General features: G+C 42.2%; 1 protein-coding gene across 1 annotated transcript in view; it reads right to left on the bottom strand.

Annotated features, from left to right (window-relative positions):
* TMEFF1 (transmembrane protein with EGF like and two follistatin like domains 1) overlaps positions 1–24,862 on the bottom strand; it is a 275,685-nt gene that overhangs the window by 66,368 nt on the left and 184,455 nt on the right. Inside the window, exon 5 of the mRNA XM_040433077.1 lies at positions 3,952–4,048. Within this exon, the coding sequence (XP_040289011.1) occupies positions 3,952–4,048 (97 nt within the window). The remainder of the gene's footprint in view (positions 1–3,951; positions 4,049–24,862) is intronic.

Below are 24,862 nucleotides of genomic sequence, written 5' to 3'. Positions count from 1 at the left end.
TATGGTTGGCTTGGTAGAATTAGCAAATATGACGAATGTATTCGTCATATTCCTCAAAATGAAGATAACGAAGTATTCTCCATCTTCGTTTTAGCTCCATATTCGTCAACTTCGCTAATTCTAGCAATCAAATAGGAAAGTTGACTATAGAGACAGCTAAGTTTAATTCGCTATGCGATTATATTACTTTGCTTTTTTTTTTTTTATTGAATAGTTAAATACTTGATTATTATAATGATTCTATTTATAAAAAAAAAAAGCTAAGTAATATAATCGCATAGCGAATTAAACACAGCTGTCTCTATAGTCAACCTTCCTATTTGATTGCTAGAATTAGCGAAGTTGACGAATATGGAGCTAAAACGAAGATGTAGAATACTTCGCTATCTTCGTTTTGAGGAATATGACGAATACATTCGTCATATTCGCTATTTCTACCAAGCCAACCATAGTAAACCATGTCCAAGTTGAAATCGCAATTCGATTAATTCAAGTTATAATAATCGAATTTAGATTTTAACTTAGCACTGCTATAGTCCATATTAGACTAGAATTAACGAATATGGAATATAGCAGTGCTAAGTTAAAATCGAAATTCGATTATTATAACTTGAAATAATCGAATTGCGATTTCAACGTAATTCTCAAATCCGACAGTACATTCTAGTATGGAGACGTTCCCATGGTGATGGGGACGCTCCATGAGCACGGAAGTCGTCAGAAGCGGCAACGGGCACTGACTGGAGCAGCCAGGAAGCCAGGAATCCTAAGGACAGGTAAGAACTACTTTTGGGAAGTGGGAAAGAAAAAAATATAACAATAATAAAAAATTAAATAAAAAATAAAAACGAATATTCGAAATATCGAATTTATAGCACTATATTCGAAATATTCGCGAATTAGCGAAGTACCGATATTCGCAAAAAAAATTCGATATTCGAATATTCGCGCTCAACACTAATCATGACCCAGACACAAAAAAGAATGTATTTGTGTAATGGACACCGGTGGGTCTGTGTTGTCTTCATTGATGTCTACAAACATACTGTAAAAAGACACACAGCAGAACAGCACACATTTACTAATGTCAGTGCACCAAGGCCATGTCATAAACTGCCCCAAAATTTGCCAGATTGCACAATTTTTTTAATTTATTTATTGTCAAGGATGCAAAACTTAATTACCGTATTTTTCGCTTTATAAGACGCACCTGATGATAAGACGCACCTAGATATTTGAGGAGGAAAACAAGAAAAAAATATTTTGAACCAAAAGGTGTGCTTTTGGTGGGTTTTGAACTAATGGTTGTCTGTGGATGACACTGTTATGGAGGATCTGTGGATGACGCCCTGTTATGGGGGATCTGTGGATGGCACTGTTATGAGGAGTCTGTGGATGGCAGTTTTAAGGAGGATTTGTGGATGGCACTGTTATAGGGGGGGATCTGTGGTGGACACACTGTTATGGGGGACCTGTGGAGGACACTGTTATGGGGGGATCTGTGGATGACACTCTTATGGGGGTGGTCTGTGGATCATACACTAGTGTAGGGGATGTGTAAATGACACACATAGCATCTTATGTAATGGTGGTCACTATTCACCTAGGGACAATATACTGTGACACATATGATACTGTGACCAGCATAAGATCATCTTATGCTGGTCACAGTATCATATGTGTCACAGTATATTGTCCTGTGTGAATAGTGACCCCCATTACACCATTGTCCACCCACTTACAGCATAGTGTAATGGATCAGTTTTCATGGTAGGAGGGGATGGAGGCTGGCAACACTGGCGGCGGTGCCCGATGCAGTCACTGTACTGTAATACATCGGGCCCCGCACACAGCAGTTTTCATAAGTAAAGTCATGGTACAGTAATCCTCTTCAAGCAGTGTTTGTACTTTAAACTCAGGCAATCCTCTGTACAACTTACTATGAAAGCGGCAGGCAGGGCGGCAGTGTAACCTCGCGATGCTCACTCATTCCCGCTCTGCCTTCATGAATGAAGTGGGAGGAGCGTGAAATACGGTATATAGGGCCAACATATTCCACAGACCTTTACATCACTCACTGTCCCTCGATCTAGATTCCCTATCAGTATGTCTCCGGGTCTCAAACTGCCCCAAACTCTGCCACAGAGAAATTCCACAACCAGCTTGCCAAGGGGGCATGGCTTTCTGCCAGGGTGTGTGGTCTAAGTTTGAACCTAAGACCCCTTTGCTGCATGGCATCAGAGCCACCATGCTGCCCATTTTATGTCACAAACTAATCCAACCAATAGTTGGTATAAAGTTAGACAAAAGTGTCAAGCCATGCAGCAAATCTATCATCCAGCCTGGATAATCTATCATCCAGTCACTGTGATAAATTTGGCTTATATATAGACAGCCTGTCTTAGTTCATGCCATCGTACAAAATTTGTAAATCTGCCAAATGGAGTTTTTGGTATTTTCCCGAAAATATTCCTTGTCCTTTGTTCACCAAAATGATTCTTTATATTTGCATTGTAGCTTATTGGAGAAAACACACTACGATTAATGAAATCTCTGACACACAAGCAATTGTCTATACAAACTTCAGCCCTTTCTTCAGCAGAATCCTGGTGCCAGTCATGGTGACCACTGTCACTGTGATATCAGACTGCCATTTTGCTGAAGCAGCAGACGCTCCCTACACCTTTTTGACAGTTATAATATAAATATTACTCCTACAATAAACCCATGTGTATCCAGACCATTTGCAGTCCAAACAATCATAAAATATCAAATCCTTTATTTTATAATCACATTAAATATCAAAGTATAAAAACATGAATAAATGTCCACATTACAAGGTGAATTTCATGAATGAGGGACCACTGGAAAAGGCTAGCAATAAAGCGCCATATGCCAGAGCAGACCCACGCCATAGTGACACATTCATACATTATAGTTCACAAAGAAAAATGTGTTTTGTCGGAGGAAGTTGTCCGGCGAAATACGTTGGGTAAGTGAGGGACACTGGTATGGCAGGGATATCTTGGGTCTGTACATGGTTCATAACTTAATCTTATTGTTAGATTTGGGTCTATGCTACTTTACTTACAAAAGCATTTTTCTTTGTGAATTATAAGTTATGAATGTGTCACTATGGCGTGGGTCTGCTCTGGCATATAGACCATTATTGCTAGCCTTTTCCAGTGGTCCCTCATTTATATAATTCACCTTGTAATGTGGACATTTATTCATGTTTTTATACTTTGATATTTAATGTGATTATGAAATGAAATAAAGGATTTGATATTTTACGATTGTTTCGACTGAAAATGGTCTGTGTACTCATGTTTTTTTTGTAGGAGTAATATTTGTATATATGTGGTCCTGGTAGGTTGGTTTCTATATGTTTTCAATTATAATATAAAGTTCAAAAGTAAATGGAGCAGGCAATGAAAGTTGTTGACGTCACTCATATGTATCTGCCTGCCTGCTCCCTTCTTAAGCTGGGAGCCAGAAGGGGAGCCAAAGGGGAACAGAGCAGAGGTGAAATTATTATTTTTTATGGCCAAACCAGTTCTTAATGTTCCCTTTAGGGGCACAAGAAAGACTGTTTACTACTTGGACTGGACACTAGCATTTAATATAAAACTGAGTGAAAATATTTTAGGCCTCAGGCACATGACCGTATGTCCGTTCCCCAAATTATAGAACATGTCCTATTCTTGTCCATATTGCGGACAGGAATAGTCATTTCTAGTAATCGCCGTGAGCATGAGGCCTTAAGGAAATAAATAATCCGGGTAGTTACATCAGTTTTCATAATGAATGAATAATGAATAATCTTTATTAACCTAAAATAAGAATTCCCAGTAAATTTTTGGGCAGGACACATTTTATGGATCTGACCATCTGACATCACTGTATACATTTTCAGCACATTCAGTTTTGATAAAGGAAGACTGTCCTTACCCAACATCTTCTGCATCTTCATCACACTCAGCACCATATTTGCAAGCACCACATTTAGGATGTTTTCTATGAACCTCAGTTCCAGATCCTTCATATTCTGTCAAAACATGAGAACATAGGTGAAGTTATTTCATAAAGCTTCAAATATTAGTATCAAAACTATAAGTACATATTGATGCTACTCTCCTAAAACTATGGCAAATATAGGACAGTCCAGGTTTATTCCCCCTAGTAGTGCTCCAATGATGACATTAAAAAGAATCTGTCAGTAGTTTCATGGTGCTAGGTTCTAACAACTCCAGCAGATGCAAATGAGTCCCCATATTCATCCCCGCCCACCTGCCTCTGATTGACAGTTTTTTTTCCATATGAATCAGCAGCAGGTGGGCAGGGAGAACCAGGAGCTCATAAATATCAGGACTTGAACGGCATGTGCTCAAGCTGTTTAGCACAAGGTTTTAGCAAAAAAGCTAGGTCAATTAAACAAAGTGGTCCAGCATTTTGCTAAGGGGATTGGTCACTAGTTTAGGGCACCAAAAAACTGGTGACACTTACTCACTAAGACTCACTCACTAAACCTGCGCCGAATACTGAACGGGACGGCGCAGGCACGGGATTTCCTCAGCAGACAGGGCCAGCAGGAGGAGACCAACACTGGCCTGGCCCTGTCAATCAAGAGTAAAAGGAGGTGGCTGAACGGAGCCTCTAGGAGCAGGTTCCACACCCCCCTGCTCCTAGAGGCTAATTTGCATATAATAAAAGTTATAATAGCACAAATACAGGGTATACTTAAAAAAAAGAAATGCAGAGTTAAATGCAGAGTTAAAGGTCTTTATTTTTTAACATAAGATGCTATAACCTGGCTGACTTGGTCAGATACATTACTGATTGGCTTCAATCCACAGCATATTATTCTGCATTAGAACAATCATTTATCCCTAATATTTATTTGCCAGACCTGTTACATGCCATACACCTCCCTACCAGAAGAAGCTAGGTTAAATCCTATAATAATGACAATTTGTAGGGCCTGGCATAAGATACGCACCCTTAAATTACTTAATCCCCTATACTCCACCTCTCTGACCTTGACGCTAAATCCCCCATTCCAAGAGGGAAATTTACATCCGGTGTTTATAAATGCCCTTTATCCCTTCTTAGACAAGATACAATTTCCCTTGGCTTTCCACTACCCTTTAATCCTCTAGTTATATATGGGAAATACTGTGAGACGTCATGCCTCAAAAATGGACTTCTCAATTTTAACGTCTTATAGTAGGCTTCACAATGCCATTGACTATGACATGTCCCACCTGTACCACTGATCTGCTTTACTTTTTGGATGCTGACTATGTCATTCTATTTCTTTAATACTGTACAATGTTATTTTCTCTCAGTCAGCTCTTCATGTTATTACCCAATGCTGCTCCTAATGCTGCACTCATACTGAGTGATAACATATTCTTGATCTGTTTCTGTCAATGTCATTTAAATTTAAAATGTCAATAAAAACTGTTGAAAAAATAAATAAAGAAGGTAATCTGTATTTTGGCTTAAAGATAACCTGCCCCACGAACTGCAGTAATCTGTGTACAGCATGTTATAGAGAAGGAGAAGTTGAGCAGATTAACATAGTTCTATGGTTAGCATATACAGGTTACAAAACAGACATCAAATATTGCCCCAGATAAAATAAAAGGCACTATAGAGGACCCTAATCAAAACTTACTCAGTATACAATAGAAAGACCTACACAAGACAAACTAAAACTAAGCAGGCTTCAAAAAAATAAAGATGCTTTATTGAATACACATATGACATAAAAAAAAGAGACATGATACACCAAATGAAAAGTGCGGACTACTCCTGAGGAGACTGCGTCAGAATACATATATGTATAAGTTGCAGTTGTCTATCATTCCCCAGGCTCCCCCCACCAATTTCTGGATCACTTTGCTGTTTGGCTTCCTCACTTCCTATTTTCTGAATGAACAATTCTTATTATGGGTGATTTTAAAATCCCCATTGATGATCCTATCTCCCCATCAGCTCACTTCTTCTTTAACCTCCTCTCTTGGCCTATCGCAACTTACTTCCTCTGCCACGCATGAACAGGGCAATACAATTAATCTAGTCTTCTGTCATTGCTCAGTCTCAAACTTTAGTAACTTATCCTTCCCACTTTCTGACCACAATCTTCTTTCATTTACCATAAAGACCTCTCACTTTTCTCATGGCAATCCTACTTTTCACACTTACAGAAACCTACACACTATTAACTGCCAGCAACTTATTAACACCCTACAACTAGCTCTTAACCCAATCACATACCTCCCCTGTCCAGACTTGGCTGCCAATCATTACAACCAGACCCTCAAAACCACCCTAGATGAAGTTGCTCCAATATCAATCCGACCCTATCACATACCCATGGTAGGGAAATACATATGTGGGGGAACCAACAGGAATCCTATAGAAGCACAATCACATGGAGGAACCCTAAGTAACTAACTGAATAATATGAATTCATATATTGAGAAGCATGAATACAAAGTCCCAAACATAATAATAATGTTAACGTGCATGTGCAAATACCTAACTAAGTTATTTCCTCATAAGAAGTCAGACATAAGTATCACATACCCATAATAGGAAGATTCACCTTAGGAGAGCCGCACACCCCGACGCGCATTTTGGCGATGTCTTCCTCTGGGGGCACCTGCACTTTAACATTATTATGTTTGGGACTTTCTATTCATGCTTCTCTATATATTAATTCATATTATTCAGTTAGTTACTTATGGTTCCTCTGTGTGATTGTGCTTCTATAGGATTCCTGTTGGTTCACCGACATATGTATTTCCCTACCATGGGTATGTGATACTTGTTTGTCATTTCAGAACATTTGCACATGCACTTTAGTACTATTATTGTCACTACCAGAGCTTTGGGACGTTCTCACAGCTCTGTTTCTCCACCCCTGTGATGATGTCACTACTAGAGCTGGGAGGAGTTCTCACTGCTCTGTTTACTTTTGGTTTCCTTCCTCCCAGCTGTTCCTCATGTGTTTGATTTCCCTCTCTTTATATCACCCCTCCTCCTATTGTAGGGCGTGGATTATAGTTCTCATTTCAGTTGTAGCTCTTGCTTTAGTATCTTCACTTGTAGCTATCAGTTCACTGGACCTGTGTTCTGCTGCAGCAAGCACTCCGGATATTGCCAGCTGTCCTTGGATCCGTCTTCTCTGCGGCTGCAACACCTTCAGCTAAGTGTACAGACATTGTTGTGTACCTGATTATTTTCTGACTGGATCTGAGGTGGCCACGGTTCCCTCCATATACTGAGTAGGGCACAGGTGGCCGTGCCCCTTCCACTATTGTAGGGGTTACAGTGGTCATCAGTCTTAGGCACGTGGGCATGCCTCGTTCCGCCATTGGGATCTGGGCATGTGCTTTAGCAGAATAGGGAGAGCTTTGAGGGTCTGACAGGGGTAACCCTTTATCCTCCCTAGTTTGGGTCCGGTCAGTAGCTCTTTTTACTGTGTATACTATTGTTGCTCACATACAGCCGTGACATTATAATCCACCAAAACCTTCCTTTTTTGACATGGATCCGCTTTCTGGCCTGGTTGACCGCATGCAGGGTCTTTCTTTGGAAGTAGCGGATCTCCGTCAATCTATGACTCAGCTTCAAGCATTGGGCTCTGCTCCAGCTCATGGAGTCTGTTGCGAGCAAAAGGTCTCACTTCTGGAAACGTTCTCCGGGGGCAGTGAGAATTTTGTTCGCTTCAGAGAGGCATGCAAACTCAATTTTTGCTTGTGTCCCCACTCCTCTGGTAAGGAAGAGCAGAGGGTGAGGATTGTCATCTCCCTGCTCAGGGGTAATGCTCAGACTTGGGCTTTTTCGCTGCCATCAGGGGATCCCTCCCTTCGATCCGTGGAAAGATTTTTTGTGGCCCTGGGGCAGATTTATGATGACCCGGATCGTGTTGCTCTGGCCGAATCTAACTTACGTGTTTTATGCCAGAACAAACTGTCTGCGGAGCTTTATTGTTCTGAATTTCGGAGATGGGCAGCTGATTCGGGTTGGAATGATGCTGCACTCCGGAGTCAGTTCTGTCATGGTCTCTCAGAGAGATTGAAAGATGCGTTTGCTTTCCATGAGAGACCAACGTCCTTAGAGTCTGCCATGTCATTGGCGGTACGCCTTGACAGGCGTCTAAGAGAAAGAAACGAGACCTCTCTGTCCAGCCATTGTCAGTCTAGGGGCAGTGGCGCGGACTCATTCAGTGTGCAGGGGCCTCATCCTGTCTCGCTCCCCTCTGAGGAGGAGAACATGCAGCTAGGTCGACTTGCCCCTGATAAAAGAGGATTTAGTCCTCAGAGTATGGTGTGTTTTTGTTGTGGGGGCATAGGTCATTTGGCAAATGTTTGTCCCTCTAGGAGATTCTTGAACTGTACTAAGAGCGATAATAAGAGAAAAACCTCCAAAGGTAAATCATCAAATTCTGCTTCATCTGCTACTTTGGGCAAAGTTGATGTAGGAATTTATGCTTTTCCTCTGACCTGCAGTTCCCGTTTTCCCCTGTCTGCCAGGGTGGCGCTAGAGAGCAAAGTCATTTCTTGTGAGATTTTTGTCGATAGTGGAGCGGCCGTCAATCTTATTGACACTCAATTTGTAGCCATGCATGGTTTTCAGGTTTGCACATTAGAAAAGGATATACCTGTTTTTGCTATTGACTCTGCTCCACTCTCACAGAGATCTCTGAAGGGCATTGTTCACAATATCCGGCTAGCTGTAGGTGACACTCATGTGGAGGATATATCTTGTTTTGTCCTTAACGGATTGCCTTCTCCTCTAGTTTTGGGGTTACCCTGGCTCACTAGACATAACCCCACTATTGATTGGCAAGGAAGGCAAATAAATGAGTGGAGTGACTTTTGTAGAGAGAATTGTCTCACAGCGACTTTTGCAGAGGTGTCTACTAAAACTGTGCCATCATTTCTCTCTGATTTCTCGGACGTGTTTTCCGAGAGCGGTGTTCAGGAGCAACCTCCTCACCGGGAGTTTGACTGTCCCATTAACCTCATTCCCGGCGCCAAGCTGCCAAAAGCACGCCTCTGCAATCTCTCACAACCAGAAAGAATCGCAATGCGAACTTATATCTCCGAGAGTCTCGAGAAGGGGCATATTCGTCCCTCAAATTCACCTGTGGCCGCGGGTTTTTTTTTTGTTAAAAAAAAAGATGGCTCTCTGAGACCTTGCCTAGATTTTAGGGAGCTGAACCGTATCACGATTCGCGATCCCTATCCCCTTCCTCTGATCCCGGACCTCTTCAACCAAATTGTTGGGGCCAAGGTGTTTTCCAAATTGGATTTGAGAGGCGCGTACAACCTGGTCAGGGTCAGAGAGGGGGATGAATGGAAAACGGCCTTTAATACCCCTAACGGGCATTTCGAGAATCTCGTTATGCCTTTCGGCCTGATGAATGCTCCGGCCGTCTTTCAGCATTTTGTTAATAGTATTTTCTACCATTTAATGGGGAAATTTGTATTGGTGTATCTTGATGATATTTTGATTTTTTCCCCTGATGTTCAGACCCATCAGGATCATCTTTTTCAGGTTCTGCAGATTCTGCGGGAAAATAAATTGTACGCCAAGCTGGAGAAATGTCTTTTTATGGTATCGGAGATTCAATTTCTGGGTTTTCTCCTCTCTGCTTCTGGTTTTCGCATGGATCCGGAGAAGGTCCGTGCTGTACTTGAGTGGGAGCTTCCTGAGAATCAGAAGGCATTGATGCGCTTTCTGGGTTTTGCGAACTATTACAGAAAGTTCATTTTGAATTATTCCTCTGTTGTCAAACCCCTTACTGACATGACAAAAAAGGGGGCGGATTTTTCCTCTTGGTCGGAGGAGGCGCTTGCAGCCTTTTCTAAGATTAAAGAGAGTTTTGCGTCTGCTCCCGTCTTGGTGCATCCCGATGTTTCCTTACCTTTTATTGTTGAAGTGGATGCTTCCGAGGTGGGTGTGGGTGCGGTTTTGTCCCAGGGCCCTTCTCCTGCCAAATGGTGACCCTGTGCCTTTTTCTCTAAAAAAACTCTCCCCGGCAGAGAGAAACTATGATGTGGGAGATAGGGAGTTGTTGGCCATCAAGTTGGCTTTCGAGGAATAGCGCCATTGGTTGGAGGGGGCCAGGCACCCTATCACCGTTTTTACCGACCATAAGAATCTGGCATACTTGGAGTCGGCCAAGCGTATGAATCCGAGACAGGCCAGATGGTCTCTGTTCTTCTCCAGATTCAATTTTGTTGTTACATTCCGACCTGGGATAAAAAATGTGAAGGCTGATGCTCTCTCTCGCTGTTTTCCGGGAGGAGGAAACTCCGAGGACCCGGGTCCCATTTTGGCGGAGGGGGTAGTTGTTTCTGCTCTATATTCCGATTTGGAGGCCGAGGTCCAGGCTGCCCAGACTGAGGCACCTGCCCGTTGTCCTTCTGGGAAGTTGTTCGTGCCTCCTGAGCTACGTCACAAACTCTTTAAGGAGCATCATGATACGGTTCTTGCTGGTCACCCCGGGAGTAGAGCCACGGTAGATCTCATTGCTCGGAGATTTTGGTGGCCGGCTCTTCGTAAGTCGGTGGAGGGTTTTGTGGCTGCTTGTGAGACGTGCGCTCGCGCTAAGGTCCCTCGTTCACGGCCTTCAGGTTCCCTTCTCCCGTTACCCATACCTTCCCGTTCTTGGACACACCTGTCCATGGACTTTATCACGGATCTTCCTCGTTCCTCGGGGAAGTCGGTGATCCTGGTGGTGGTGGACCGTTTTAGCAAGATGGCTCATTTCGTACCTTTCCCTGGTTTACCCAATGCTAAAACGTTGGCGCAAGCTTTTGTCGACCATATTGTTAAATTGCACGGCATTCCCTCTGATATTGTTTCCGATAGAGGCACGCAGTTTGTGTCCAGGTTCTGGAAGGCTTTCTGTTCTCGCCTGGGGGTTCGGCTGTCCTTCTCTTCTGCTTTTTACCCGCAGTCGAATGGTCAGACTGAGCGCCTCAATCAGAATCTGGAGACATATTTGCGCTGTTTTGTGGCAGAGAACCAGGAGGATTGGTGTTCATTTCTCCCTCTTGCTGAGTTTGCTCTGAACAACCGTCGTCAGGAATCTTCTGATAAGTCACCATTCTTTGGTGCATATGGGTTCCATCCGCAGTTTGGGACATTCTCGGGAGGGGCTCTTTCTGGTTTACCTGAGGAGGAGAGATTTTCCTCGTCTTTGTCTACCATTTGGCAAAAGATTCAGAGTAATCTTAAAAAGATGAGTGAGAGGTATAGGCGTGTGGCTGATAAGAGACGTGTGCCTGGTCCGGACCTGAATGTGGATGATCTGGTGTGGTTGTCTACAAGAAATATTAAACTGAAGGTTCCCTCCTGGAAATTGGGTCCCAAGTTTATTGGGCCTTATAAAATCTTGTCAGTCATCAATCCTGTTGCCTTCCGTCTTGATCTTCCACGGGTTTGGAAGATACATAATGTATTTCACAGATCTCTCTTAAAACCATATGTCCAGCCCACGGTACCCTCCTCTTTGCCTCCTCCTCCGATTTTGGTTGATGGCAATCTGGAGTTTGAGGTTTCCAGAATTGTGGACTCTCGCATTGTCCGCGGTTCTCTTCAGTACCTCGTTCATTGGAAGGGTTATGGTCCTGAGGAGAGGATGTGGGTTCCGGGGGCGGACATTAAAGCCACTCGCCTCATCAGGGCATTTCATAGGGCTCATCCTGAGAAGGTGGGTCCTGGGTGTCCGGAGTCCACCCGTAGAGGGGGGGGTACTGTCACTACCAGAGCTTTGGGACGTTCTCACAGCTCTGTTTCTCCACCCCTGTGATGATGTCACTACTAGAGCTGGGAGGAGTTCTCACTGCTCTGTTTACTTTTGGTTTCCTTCCTCCCAGCTGTTCCTCATGTGTTTGATTTCCCTCTCTTTATATCACCCCTCCTCCTATTGTAGGGCGTGGATTATAGTTCTCATTTCAGTTGTAGCTCTTGCTTTAGTATCTTCACTTGTAGCTATCAGTTCACTGGACCTGTGTTCTGCTGCAGCAAGCACTCCGGATATTGCCAGCTGTCCTTGGATCCGTCTTCTCTGCGGCTGCAACACCTTCAGCTAAGTGTACAGACATTGTTGTGTACCTGATTATTTTCTGACTGGATCTGAGGTGGCCACGGTTCCCTCCATATACTGAGTAGGGCACCGGTGGCCGTGCCCCTTCCACTATTGTAGGGGTTACAGTGGTCATCAGTCTTAGGCACGTGGGCATGCCTCGTTCCGCCATTGGGATCTGGGCATGTGCTTTAGCAGAATAGGGAGAGCTTTAAGGGGTCTGACAGGGGTAACCCTTTATCCTCCCTAGTTTGGGTCCGGTCAGTAGCTCTTTTTACTGTGTATACTATTGTTGCTCACATACAGCCGTGACAATTATCACATTGGGGCCCATACATTCACGTTTCGTTATATATGAATTCATATGATTTCATGTATTAATTTTTGGCTCTCCTTTGGGACATAGCATCTACATGATCCCTGTTATTATCCTTATATACAGTGGATATAAAAAGTCTACACACCCCTGTTAAAATGTCAGGTTTCTGTGATGTAAAAAAATGAGACAAAGATAAATCATTTCAGAACTTTTTCCACCTTTAATTGTACCAGTCAATTGAAAAACAAACTGAATTATTTTAGGTGAAGGGAAGAAAACAAAAACAAAAATAAAATAATGTGGTTGCATAAGTGTGCACACCCTCTTATAACTGGGGATGTAGCTGTGTTCAGAATTAAGCAATCACATTCAAAATCATGTTAAATAGGAGTCAGCATACACCTGCCATCATTTAAAGTGCCTTTGATTAACCCCAAATAAAGTTCAGCTGCTCTAGTTGGTTTTTCCTGAAATTTTCTTAGTCACATCCCACAGCAAAAGCCATGGTCCACAGAGAGCTTCCAAAGCATCAGAGAGATCTCATTATTAAAAGGCATCAGTCAGGAGAAGGGTACAAAAGAATTTCCAAGGCATTAGATATGCCATGGAACACAGTGAAGACAGTCATCATCAAGTGGAGAAAATATGGCACAACAGTGACATTACCAAGAACTGGACATCCCTCCAGAATTGATGAAAAGACGAGAAGAAAACTGGTCTGGGAGGCTACCAAGAGGCCTACAGCAACATTAAATGAGCTGCAGGAATATCTGGCAAGTACTGGCTGTGTGGTACATGTGACAACAATCTCCTGTATTCTTCATATGTCTGGGCTATGGGGTAGAGTGGCAAGACGAAAGCCTTTTCTTATGAAGAAAAAAATTCAAGCCAGGCTACATTTTGCAAAAACACATCTGAAGTCTCCCAAAAGCACGTGGGAAAAGGTGTTATGGTCTGATGAAACCAAGGTTGAACTTTTTGGCCATAATTCCAAAAGATATGTTTGGCGCAAAAACACTGCACATCACCAAAAGAACACTATACTCACAGTGAAGCATGGTGGTGGCAGCATTATGCTTTGGGGCTGTTTTTCTTCAGCTGGAACTGGGGCCTTAGTTAAGCTAAAAGGAATTATGAACAGTTCCAAATACCAGTCAATATTGGCACAAAACCTTCAGGCTTCTGCTAGAAAGCTGAACATGAAGAGGAACTTCATCTTTCAGCATGACAACGACCCAAAGCATACATCCAAATCAACAAAGGAATGGCTTTACCAGAAGAAGAATAAAGTTTTGGAATGGCCCAGACAGAGCCCAGACTTGAATCTGTTTGAAAATCTGTGGGGTGATCTGAAGAGGGCTGTGCACAGGAGATGCCTTCGCAATCTGACAGATTTGGAGTGTTTTTGCAAAGAAGAGTGGGCTAATCTTGCCAAGTCAAAATGTGCCATGCTGATAGACTCATACCCAAAAAGACTGAGTGCTGTAATAAAATCAAAAGGAGCTTCAACAAAGTAAAAGATTTCAGTTTGTTTTTCAATTGAGTGGTACAGTTTATAGGTCACATTTGCCTTTGTTTAATTTTTTTACATCACAGAAACCTGACATTTTAACAGGGGTGTGTAGACTTTTTATATACACTGTATGTATTCTGACACAGTCTCCTCAGAAGTAATCTGCATTTTTCATTTGGTGTATCATGTCTCTTTTTATTTTATGTCATATGTGTATTCAATAAAGCATAATTATTTTTTTTAAGCCTTTTTTTGTCTCAGTTTGTCTTACATAGTTCTATGGGAAAATATTCAGTTAAACTTGTAATTTATACATTACTATCTCTGCTCTTTCGATACTTAATACTGCCCCCGAGTACAACTATCAGTGGATGACAGCTATGTCTGTATACACACTTATACAGAGAGTGCTATAAACCAGAACCAGACAGGCTATACAGTAAAAAACGAGAGACAAATAGTGGTCAGAAGACAAGCCGATATCAAAACCAGATGGACAACACAGTACCAAATGAGAGAGAGAGTGGTCAGAAGACAAGCCGATATCAGAACCAGATGGACAACACAGTACCAAACGAGAGAGAGTGGTCAGAAGACAAGCCAATATCAGAACCAGATGGACAACAGTACCAAACGAGAGAGAGTGGTCAGAAGACAAACCGAGATCAGAACCAGATGGACAACACAGTACCAAATGAGAGACAGAGAGTGGTATGAAGACAAGCCGAGATCAGAACCAGATGGACAACACAGTACCAAACGAGAGACAGAGTGGCCAGAAGACAAGCTGGGGTCAGAGGAACGAGCAATCCAATAAGCACAGGAATCAGGAACACAGCTAGTGAGTCAGAGATTATCACTAGCACTAGTGTATGGCCAGGAAGGGGTTTAAATAGAGCACCGAGTTCCAGGATCAGAACCTGATAGGTCATGATTCGGCGTTCCATTAGTCAGAAACACTAACACATACCGTAGGAAAATATCAGCTGAGCAACTGCTAATTTCCTCCAGCACACATCGGCTGAGGGGAGAAACAGAACATTGCATCCTGTTGCTAAGGATGCTGTGGTGTCACTATGGGGCATGGCTTAGCAGCGCATCTCTCCCAGACAGGTGAGTTTGTGACGACACCTCTTCCATGTACATCTGAAGTCAGAAAAAGCAGAGATTTAAATGTGTTATTTGCTAGTTTTGCTGCATACTTTCCCACAAAACTATATATCAATCTGCTCAGCTTCTCCTGCTGTATAACAAGCTGTCTGCAGACTGCACTGCATTTTTAGTGACAGGTCCTTCTTGAGCACTAGAAAATTGTATTATGCAATAACTACCATCTCCAGAAGTCCCAAAGAAGGGAATGAAGCAGTGATCACACATTTGTACTACTATTTCATGAATATAAAGGACTCTAGGACCCAATTGCTATTGGGAAACTCCTTTAATAATTTGTATGAAACCACAACAAACCAATTGAAGTATCAAAGAAGTTTGCATCAAGTCACATTGATCTAGGGGTTTATTCTGGTTGTCATAATTGAAGTTTGAAAATTTTTCCCCCTAATATGGGCTATCTGGCATTACTTTCATAAGGGTTTTTGACTTGCTTTGGATCAGCATGACATGATTATACAGTGTTGCTTGAAAGCACTTCAAAATGTTCTATATTATTGCATAATTAAAATGATTAGAAATATTGAACGTGGTCATTTATTTATTGAGGAAAATGATCCAATATCACATATCTGTGAGTGGAAAAGATAAGATAAGATGCCTTTATTGTCACTGTACAATACAATGTAATACAATGTACAATACAATGAAATGTTGTTTGGAGCAATCCTAGATGCCATGGACAGAAGAACAAGAACTGACATTTAAACTAAAGCATTACACTAGAAGAAAAAAAACAAAAACATTGCACTAGAAAGCATTACTATTCACAAGTATGTGAACCTTTAGGATTAGCAAATAATTTGAATGTGAAATTAGAGTCAGGTGTTTTCAATTAATGGGATAACAATCAGGTGTGGGTGGGCAACCTGTTTTATGATGTTTGTGGAAGCGTATTATGGCAAGAACAAAGGAGATTTCTGAGGACTCAGAAGAAGAGTTGTTAATGATCATCAGGCTGGAAAAGGTTACAAAACATCTCTAAAGAGTTTTGACTCCAACAATCCAAGTTAGACAGATTGTGTACAAATGGAGGAAATTCAAGATCCTTAATACTCTCCCTAGGAGTGGTTAACCAACAAAGATAATGACAAGAGCAAGGCGTGTAATAGTCTACCAGGTTAGAAATGAACCCAACGTAACATCAAAGCAGCTAAAGGCCTTGCCTATATTGGCTAATGTTAATGTTCATTAGTCCACCATTAGGAGCACACTGAACAACTGTGATTTGCACAACAGGGTTGCAACGAGAAAGTCGCTGCTCTCCAAAAAGAGTATTTCTGCCCAACTGCAGTTTGCTAAAGATCACCTGATCACCAAACAATGTTTTGTCAACTGATGACACCAAAACAGAACTTTTTGGTTTAAATGAGAAGTGTTATGTTTGGTGAAAGGAAAACACTGTATTCCAGCATACAAAACCTCATCCCATCTATGAAACGCGGTGGTAGTAGTATATATGGTTTGGGCCTGTTTTGCTGCATCTACATCAAGATGGCTTTCCATTATTGATGGAACAATGAATTCTGAATTATACCAGCGAATACTAACTGGAAATGTTAGGACATCTATGTATGAGCTGGATCTCAAGAGAACATGGGTCATGCAGCAAGACAATGACCCTAAGTATACACAAGTTGTACTTAAAGAAGAATAAAATTAAAGCTTTGGAATGGGCAAGTCAAAGTCCTAACCATAATCCAATAAAAATGTTGTGGAAGGAACTGAAGCGAGCAGTTCATGGCGGAAACCCACCAACATAACAGAGGTGAAGCTATTTTGTATGAAGGAATGGGCTAAAATTCCTTGAAGCCAGTGTGCAGGCCTAATCAACAATTACTGGAAAGGTTTAGTTGCAGTTATTGCTGCACAAGGGCTTCATACCAGATACTGAAAGCAAAGGTTCTCATATTTTCACCACTCATATAGATGTAATATTTTATCATTTTCCTCATTAAATAATTACAAAGTGTAATATTTTTGACTCATTTGTTTGATCTGAATCGTTACTTTTAGAACTTGTGTTAAAATCTGATGTAGATTTAGGTCAAATTTATGAAAATTCTGAAGGGTTCACAATCTTTCAAGCACCAGTGTAGGTTGGAGTTAAAGGGAACCTGTCACCGTTACTATGCTATCCTCACTGAGCGTTTCTAAATGTTCATTGTGTTACCCTAAACATATAAATTACACTTTTAATTTCATTTGCAGACAAATTCAATAAGTATTATGCATTTTTGTACTTCCCGCCTTTTATGCAAATTAACATAAACGAGTCATATCTTACTTGTGTGACCAGAGAAGAGTCATATTTTCAAGCTCTGACTCATCTCAGGTTAATTTGCATATGTATCAAATCGAGATTTTTACACAATAAAAGCACACAGAGCTATGGGGACTGGGTATTGCGGATGTGCTAGCGGCCATCTAGCAACCCATGTCCTCAGCTCTATACCCAAAATCCAGGTGACAGGCTCCCTTTAATGGGCCTCTGTCTTTTTTCAACCTTATCAATTACCGTGGATCCAGTTTGTCACATAATATGATAATATAGTTACATACTCTTGTAAGATAGATAGATATTTAATGTTCTTGCTTTTTAAAGTATAAATAATAGAAAAACTGTAGGAGGAATAAGATGTAAAGTAATATGAAAAAAATGGAAACGTTAAATTGTTCTTGTGACCTTTCTTTCATCTGTTGACCAGTACATGTGGCATGTCTGACATGCTGCCAAGAGGTGTAAACCTGTGGCATCCCACACTAACACCGCATGCTTTTTTCCTATAGCAAACAAGCAAATATCTCATATAACTGACCCCAGTGAAATGATACATTGTTTTTGACCTTTCTTAAAATATGACCCTATCAAGTATCATATTGTATCCACATGGCAAGAACAGTCAATATGAAGCTCCTCTCCAAAATGTGCTTGTACAAAGTTATTGTAGGGAGAAATTATATGTTATACTTATGGCTTATCAATAAGCTCTGCACATAATAAATTAACAATATGATGTATGAGACTTATTCAGTTTGTGAGCTACTTCATTGCCAGGTTAGAGCTCAGAATGTCTATTAAGAGCCCTTTCCTTCAAGGTCCACAAAGTGTTGTGACCAGTGCAGTTGCTTAAATTATTATGTCTAAAACCGGCCAATTACTGTCAACATTTCCATTTGTCTAGCAGCAAGGACTGTAATTTTTGTGGTGACACTTGACTGCACATCTTCCAACACTGATAAATGAGTGACTGGTATGACTGCATATAGTGCAGTTGTTCCATCAGTCATTTGTTTGGGAAGAACCTGAACAAAAAACACAATTAGTTATATGGTACCCTTTGGACCCGCTGGAGTCTATCCTGAACTATATTAATTTGGGCAGTTACTTAACTGCCTGAGGTGGTACCACACATTTCATGATGCACTAACTGTACTCCATATGCATTATTCGCATATTATGATATGACACAAAACATGGTTCCTCAAGCACTAGAGGAAAAGCATGGAAAAACCATGACCCCATAAAGCAGTATTGTTTAACCAAGGTCTGATTTTATCATACAACAGCAGATTTGAAATGTACAGGGTGGGCCATTTATATGGATACACCTTAATAAAATGGGAATGGTTGGTGATATTAACTTCCTGTTGGTGGCACATTAGTATATGTGAGGGGGGAAACTTTTCAAGATGGGTGGTGACCATGGCGGCCATTTTGAAGTCGGCCATTTTGAATTCAACTTTTGTTTTTTCAATAGGAAGAGGGTCATGTGACACATCAAACTTATTGGGAATTTCACAAGAAAAACAATGGTGTGCTTGGTTTTAACGTAACTTTATTCTTTCATGAGTTATTTACAAGTTTCTGACCACTTATAAAATGTGTTCAATGTGCTGCCCATTGTGATGGATTGTCAATGCAACCCTCTTCTCCCACTCTTCACACACTTATAGCAACACCGCAGTTGAAATGCTAGCACAGGCTTCTAGTATCCGTAGTTTCAGGTGCTGCACATCTTGTATCATCTGAAGGCAATCGTCTATGCTGTGAAGATACGAGATGTGCAGCACCTGAAACTACGGATACTGGAAGCCTGTGCCAGCATTTCTCCTGCGGTGTTGCTATCAGTGTGTGAAGAGTGGGAGAAGAGGGTTGCATTGACAATCTAACACAATGGGCAGCACATTGAACACATTTTATAAGTGGTCAGAAACTTGTAAATAACTCATGAAAGAATAAAGTTACGTTAAAACCAAGCACACCATTGTTTTTTGTGTGAAATTCCCAATAAGTTTGATGTGTCACATGACCCTCTTCCTATTGAAAAAAAAAAGTTGGATTCAAAATGGCCGACTTCAAAATGGCCGCCATGGTCACCACCCATCTTGAAAAGTTTCCCCCCTCACATATACTAATGTGCCACAAACAGGAAGTTAATCTCACCAACCATTCCCATTTTATTAAGGTGTATCCATATAAATGGCCCACCCTGTCTAATATTTTGCATGCATTTTTATCATTTTATGTATTTTAAGTCAATACAATATTATAAACATGAACTATCGTATTTTTCGCTTTATAAGACGCACTTTTTCCCCCCAAAAGTGGGGGGAAAATGGCCGTGCGTCTTATAAAGCGAATACTTCGCTGGCCGCTATGCTGCACAGCGTGGCCAGCGAAGTATCAGTGACAGTGTGGAGGGAGGAGGCGGGGCCCGGTGCAGTGACTCTACTCTAATACACCGGGCCCCGTAACTGTTAAACATTCAATCTGATAGTATATGCTCTGTACGGCGGCTCTTACTATAGTACCGTAAGTATAGCGCAGACCGGCATCTCCATCGGTCATGCGCCGCTTGCCGCACCTCCTTCCTCATGCGCCGTCTGCTCCAGCTCCCTCTGTCATGCGCCGCCTGCCCCAGCTCCCTCTGTCATGTGCCGCCTGCCTGTTCATTCATAAAGTGAGATAAGCAGGCAGGCGGCGCATGAGGAGGGAGCTGGGGCAGGCGGCGCATGACAGAGGGAGCTGGAGCAGACGGCGCATGACAGAGGGAGCTGCGGCAGGTGGCGCATGACCGATGGAGATGCCGGTCTGCGCTATACTTACGGTACTATAGTAAGAGCCGCCCGTACAGAGCATATACTATCAGATTGAATGTTTAACAGTTGCGGGGCCCGGTGTATTAGAGTAGAGTCACTACACCGGGCCCCGCCTCCTCCCTCCACACTGATGCATCTGATGGGGGATCTGTAGATGACACTTATGGGGATCTGTGGATGACATAAGTGTCATCCACAGAGCCCCATAAGTGTCATGCACAGATCTCCCCTCAGTGTAATGCACAGATCCCCCCTCTGTCATTCACAGATCCCCCCATCAGTGTCATCCACAGATCCCCCATCAGTGTCATCCACAGATCCCCCATCAGTGTCATCCACAGATCCCCCATCAGTGTCATCCACAGATCCCCCATCAGTGTCATCCACAGATCCCCCCATCAGTGTCATCCACAGATCCCCCCATAACAGTGCGTCATCCACAGATCCCCATAACAGTGCATCATCCACAGATTCCCCCATAACAGTGCGTCATCCACAGATCCCCCCATAACAGTGTCATCCACAGATCCCCCCATAACAGTGCGTCATCCACAGATCCCCCCATAACAGTGCGTCATCCACAGATCCCCCATCAGTGTCATCAACAGATCCCCCCATAACAGTGCGTCATCCACAGATCCCCATAACAGTGCGTCATCCACAGATCCCCCCATAACAGTGCGTCATCCACAGATCCCCCATAACAGTGCATCATCCACAGATCCCCCATAACAGTGCGTCATCCACAGATCCCCCCATAACAGTGCGTCATCCACAGATCCCCCCATAACAGTGCGTCATCCACAGATCCCCCCATAACAGTGCGTCATCCACAGATCCCCATAACAGTGCGTCATCCACAGATCCCCCCATAACAGTGCGTCATCCACAGACTCCTCATAACAGTGTCATCCACAGACCACCATTAGTTCAAAAGCTACCAAAAGCACACCTTTTGGTTCAAAATTTTTTTTTCTTATTTTCCTCCTCAAAAACCTAGGTGCGTCTTATCATCAGGTGCGTCTTATAAAGCGAAAAATACGGTATATCATAGCTACACAGCAAAACAGTATGGATGTAAAAGTATTGGCATGTATAACTTTATATGAGTCAAGAGCAAACAGGGAAACAGTGGAGTTACACAGTGCATATTTGGCAGAGCCTGTTAGGAATAGTGGCTTAGGATGTGCTTACAACAGACCATGGGCCCCTTTTTTTCAGGCTAGTCTATGCATAATTAACAATTTAATAAAGCTATGTTCACACCATGAACATTTCCATAGGAGGTATACCAGAACAGTGTCCTTCTTTTAGGCAAGATACTTTTCTTTTTACTGTATTGAAAATCATAGCCAACTGTACTTTTCAGGTCAAGTGTATTCCACAAAATATTGCGTAACACAATATTTTTGTTGGAACTCAGTGGTTATTGTTTAACGTATAGTTTGAAAGATTTTGGAGTAAACAGAGCCTAACCAGTAATAGATTGGTATCTTATTGTCTTCTGAAATAGTTTAAAGGGTTTCTGTCACCCCACAAAACAAATATTTTTTTTTTTGGATAGTTAGATTCCTTATAGGGCGATATAGGAGAATATAATAGTCTTACTTACTTTCATGCGGCCGATTCTTTATAAAACGAAGTTTTATAATATGTAAATGAGGGCTCTACCAGCAAGTAGGGCGTCTACTTGCTGGTAGCCGCAGCAGCAATCCGCCCCCTCGCCGTGTTGATTGACAGGGCCAGCCGGGATCTCCTCCTCCGGCCGGCCCTGTCAGTAATTCAAAAATCGCGCGCCTCTGGTCATTCGGCGCAGGCGCTCTGAGATGAGGAGGCTCGTCTCCTCAATGCGCCTGCACCGATGACATCACCGAAAGAGAAGACGTCATCGGCGCAGGCGCACTGAGGGAGTGCTGAGGAGACGAGCCTCCTCATCTCAGAGCGCCTGCGCCGAATGACCAGAGGCGCGCGATTTTTGAATTACTGACAGGGCCGGCCGGAGGAGGAGATCACGGCTGGCCCTGTCAATCAACACGGCGAGGGGGCGGATTGCTGCTGCGGCTACCAGCAAGTAGACGCCCTACTTGCTGGTAGAGCCCTCATTTACATATTATAAAACTTTGTTTTATAAAGAATCGGCCGCATGAAAGTAAGTAAGACTATTATATTCTCCTATATCGCCCTATAAGGAATCTAACTATCCCAAAAAAAAAAAATGAGTTTTGTGGGGTGACAGAAACCCTTTAAATGTGCCGTGGCATTAATTTTGCTGAATCTCAGAGGTTTGCAGCAAGCATACTGTGATGTCAGTATTCCGTGCCCACAGACACAACAGCCAAATACTCAGCCCTCCCGCACTGCTGTACTTCCAGCTGCCTGTGGCATTCCTCCTCCATCCCTGTGAGTTCTGTAAAATAAATGTGTGTAGTTCTGCCTGTGGTAGGAATCTTCTGGCCTCCCTACATCCTGCCTGCTATTCTCTGCACCTGAAGAGCGTGTGCTCTCCCCAACTCTTAGGGGGCCGGTGAGTGCACAACCTAAATGGTCGACAGAAAATGGTGGCCTTCACTAGGTTATTTATGGCACTTGCCCCTATGGGAAAGTACATTAGCAAAAAGGTCTCTAGCTATTCTAGTCCAGAAAAGGTGCATTCTGTTGACTGATCTTGCATGCCTGACACTATGCCTGTTTATCAAGTCGTACCTGTTCCACCTGCTTTGACTTCTGCCTGTTGGATGTACTGAATCTGTGCAACCTGCCCTTACCAAGACCTGTCTTCCAGATTGAACAAACTCTGCCTGTCAACTTACTACGATTTCACCTGTCCCCTTGTTGCCTGGCATCCGTCTTTCAACATGCCTAGGTCAGCTATCATTCAGTGGAGACTACTCCAAGAGGTGGGGGCCTGGTGCTTCACCTGAAATGAAGACCAGATTCCTGTATAGGGGTGAAATGGTGACGACTAGGGGGGCCACTCCACAAATAGGAGTAACCCAAAGCTAAATCCATTCTGTGACATAGTGGGTTCACACCCACTGTGTTACATATTTACTACCATGCTAGCATGAAAATATGTCAAAACTATTCGAGCATAGACTTCTTCATTCATACAACCAAAAATACATAGTTGGTAAGTTTGAGAAAAGACACAAGTCCAAACTATAATCCCATAGCACTGATCAAGAGCAAGGCAAAAAAACAAACACTGTTCTTACAGTAAAGATCCCCATCTATGCTGATACTGAAATCTTCGTTCTAGACCTTGTCCTGTTTCCAGGCATAACAAGATTATCCGCAAGAACTCTGTTGTCCATCCATACATTTCTACATCATAACTAGATCTCCCCAAAGATGCCTTTTTCCAGTGTAAACAAACCGAAGTTTGATAACCTGTCTTGGTACTACAAATCTTACATTCACTTAATTACCTTGGTCACCCTTCTCTGCACCCGCTGTAGTTCAACAATGTTCTTCCTATACAAAGGTGCCCATAATTTTACATAATACTCCATCTACTCTCTGAATAGTAATTTGTATAGAGGCAAAATTATGTTCTAGTCTTGAGCATTTATGCCTCTTTTCATGCATCCCATCATTTTATTTGCCTTGGCAGCAGCCTCCAGGCAACGGTTGATAAAGTTTACTGTTCACCAATATCTCAAATTATTTTTCAGTGGTAGTTTTACTTAATATTTTATTATTTAGTACATCATTTTAGGTTTTGTTTCTTCTATCCAAGTGCATGACCTTACATTTCTTCTCCCTTGCCTCCAGGTTCCCCAAATCTCTCTGCAATGCAATCTCTCTGTAATATTATCATCCTCTTTATTCATTACGTTGTAAAGATTAGTATCATCTGAAAATATAGAAATTTCAAAATGCCTGATAGGGTTAAAACTTCAGGACTGTAAAGACCACTTATGTACCGTAATCAAGCTGTCTTGTTCTAGGCATGACATCATGGTGACATGACTCTTGAGACATAATTACATTCAGAAAGGTTGATGCACAAGACCCAAATCCACCCCATTCAAACTGTTATTCCATGCAGAATTGAGCCACAGAAAATCTGAAACAAATCTCTTTGATTAGGGGAAAGAATTTCAGATATGACACCATGTGCTGTCCTCTGATCCAGTTGCGCCAGACTATATTGCCGTTAAAGGGGGATGAACCTTGGTAGTAATCGTATTTGGATAACCCGTGTTCTTGCAATGGTGTGCCAAACCACCAAGAAGTAAAAGGTCTCTGATGGTATCTATGTTATTAGTGGGCACACTATATTAATATTCAGTTTTATATACATCAGCCTTATGAATTTAATGTATCACTCAGAATCTCATTATTTTATGGAGATAATGGGCTTTAGATTTAATCAAGTAATCCAGGTGACAATTTGCTAACATGGCAGTATATGTTAAATGGGTAGATAATTACATTTGAATCTCCCATACTAGTGCAATATTATTTTGGTAGATAAACCAATTATGCCCTTAACACAAGACATGATTCTATACTTTGGGCTGTCTCCAATTTGAGCATTTCTCCATCTATTACATATAAAACACAACTCCTGTACACAATATATCACAAAAAACAAGAGCTGGTAGGCAACTGCGGTCATAAATCACATCATACCTTACAC

The sequence above is a fragment of the Bufo bufo genome, chromosome 5 (genome assembly GCF_905171765.1).
Source record: "Bufo bufo chromosome 5, aBufBuf1.1, whole genome shotgun sequence".
Lineage (NCBI taxonomy): Eukaryota > Metazoa > Chordata > Amphibia > Anura > Bufonidae > Bufo > Bufo bufo.
The sequence above is the reverse complement of the archived record's forward strand: the minus strand, read 5'-3'. Positions and strand labels throughout refer to the sequence as shown.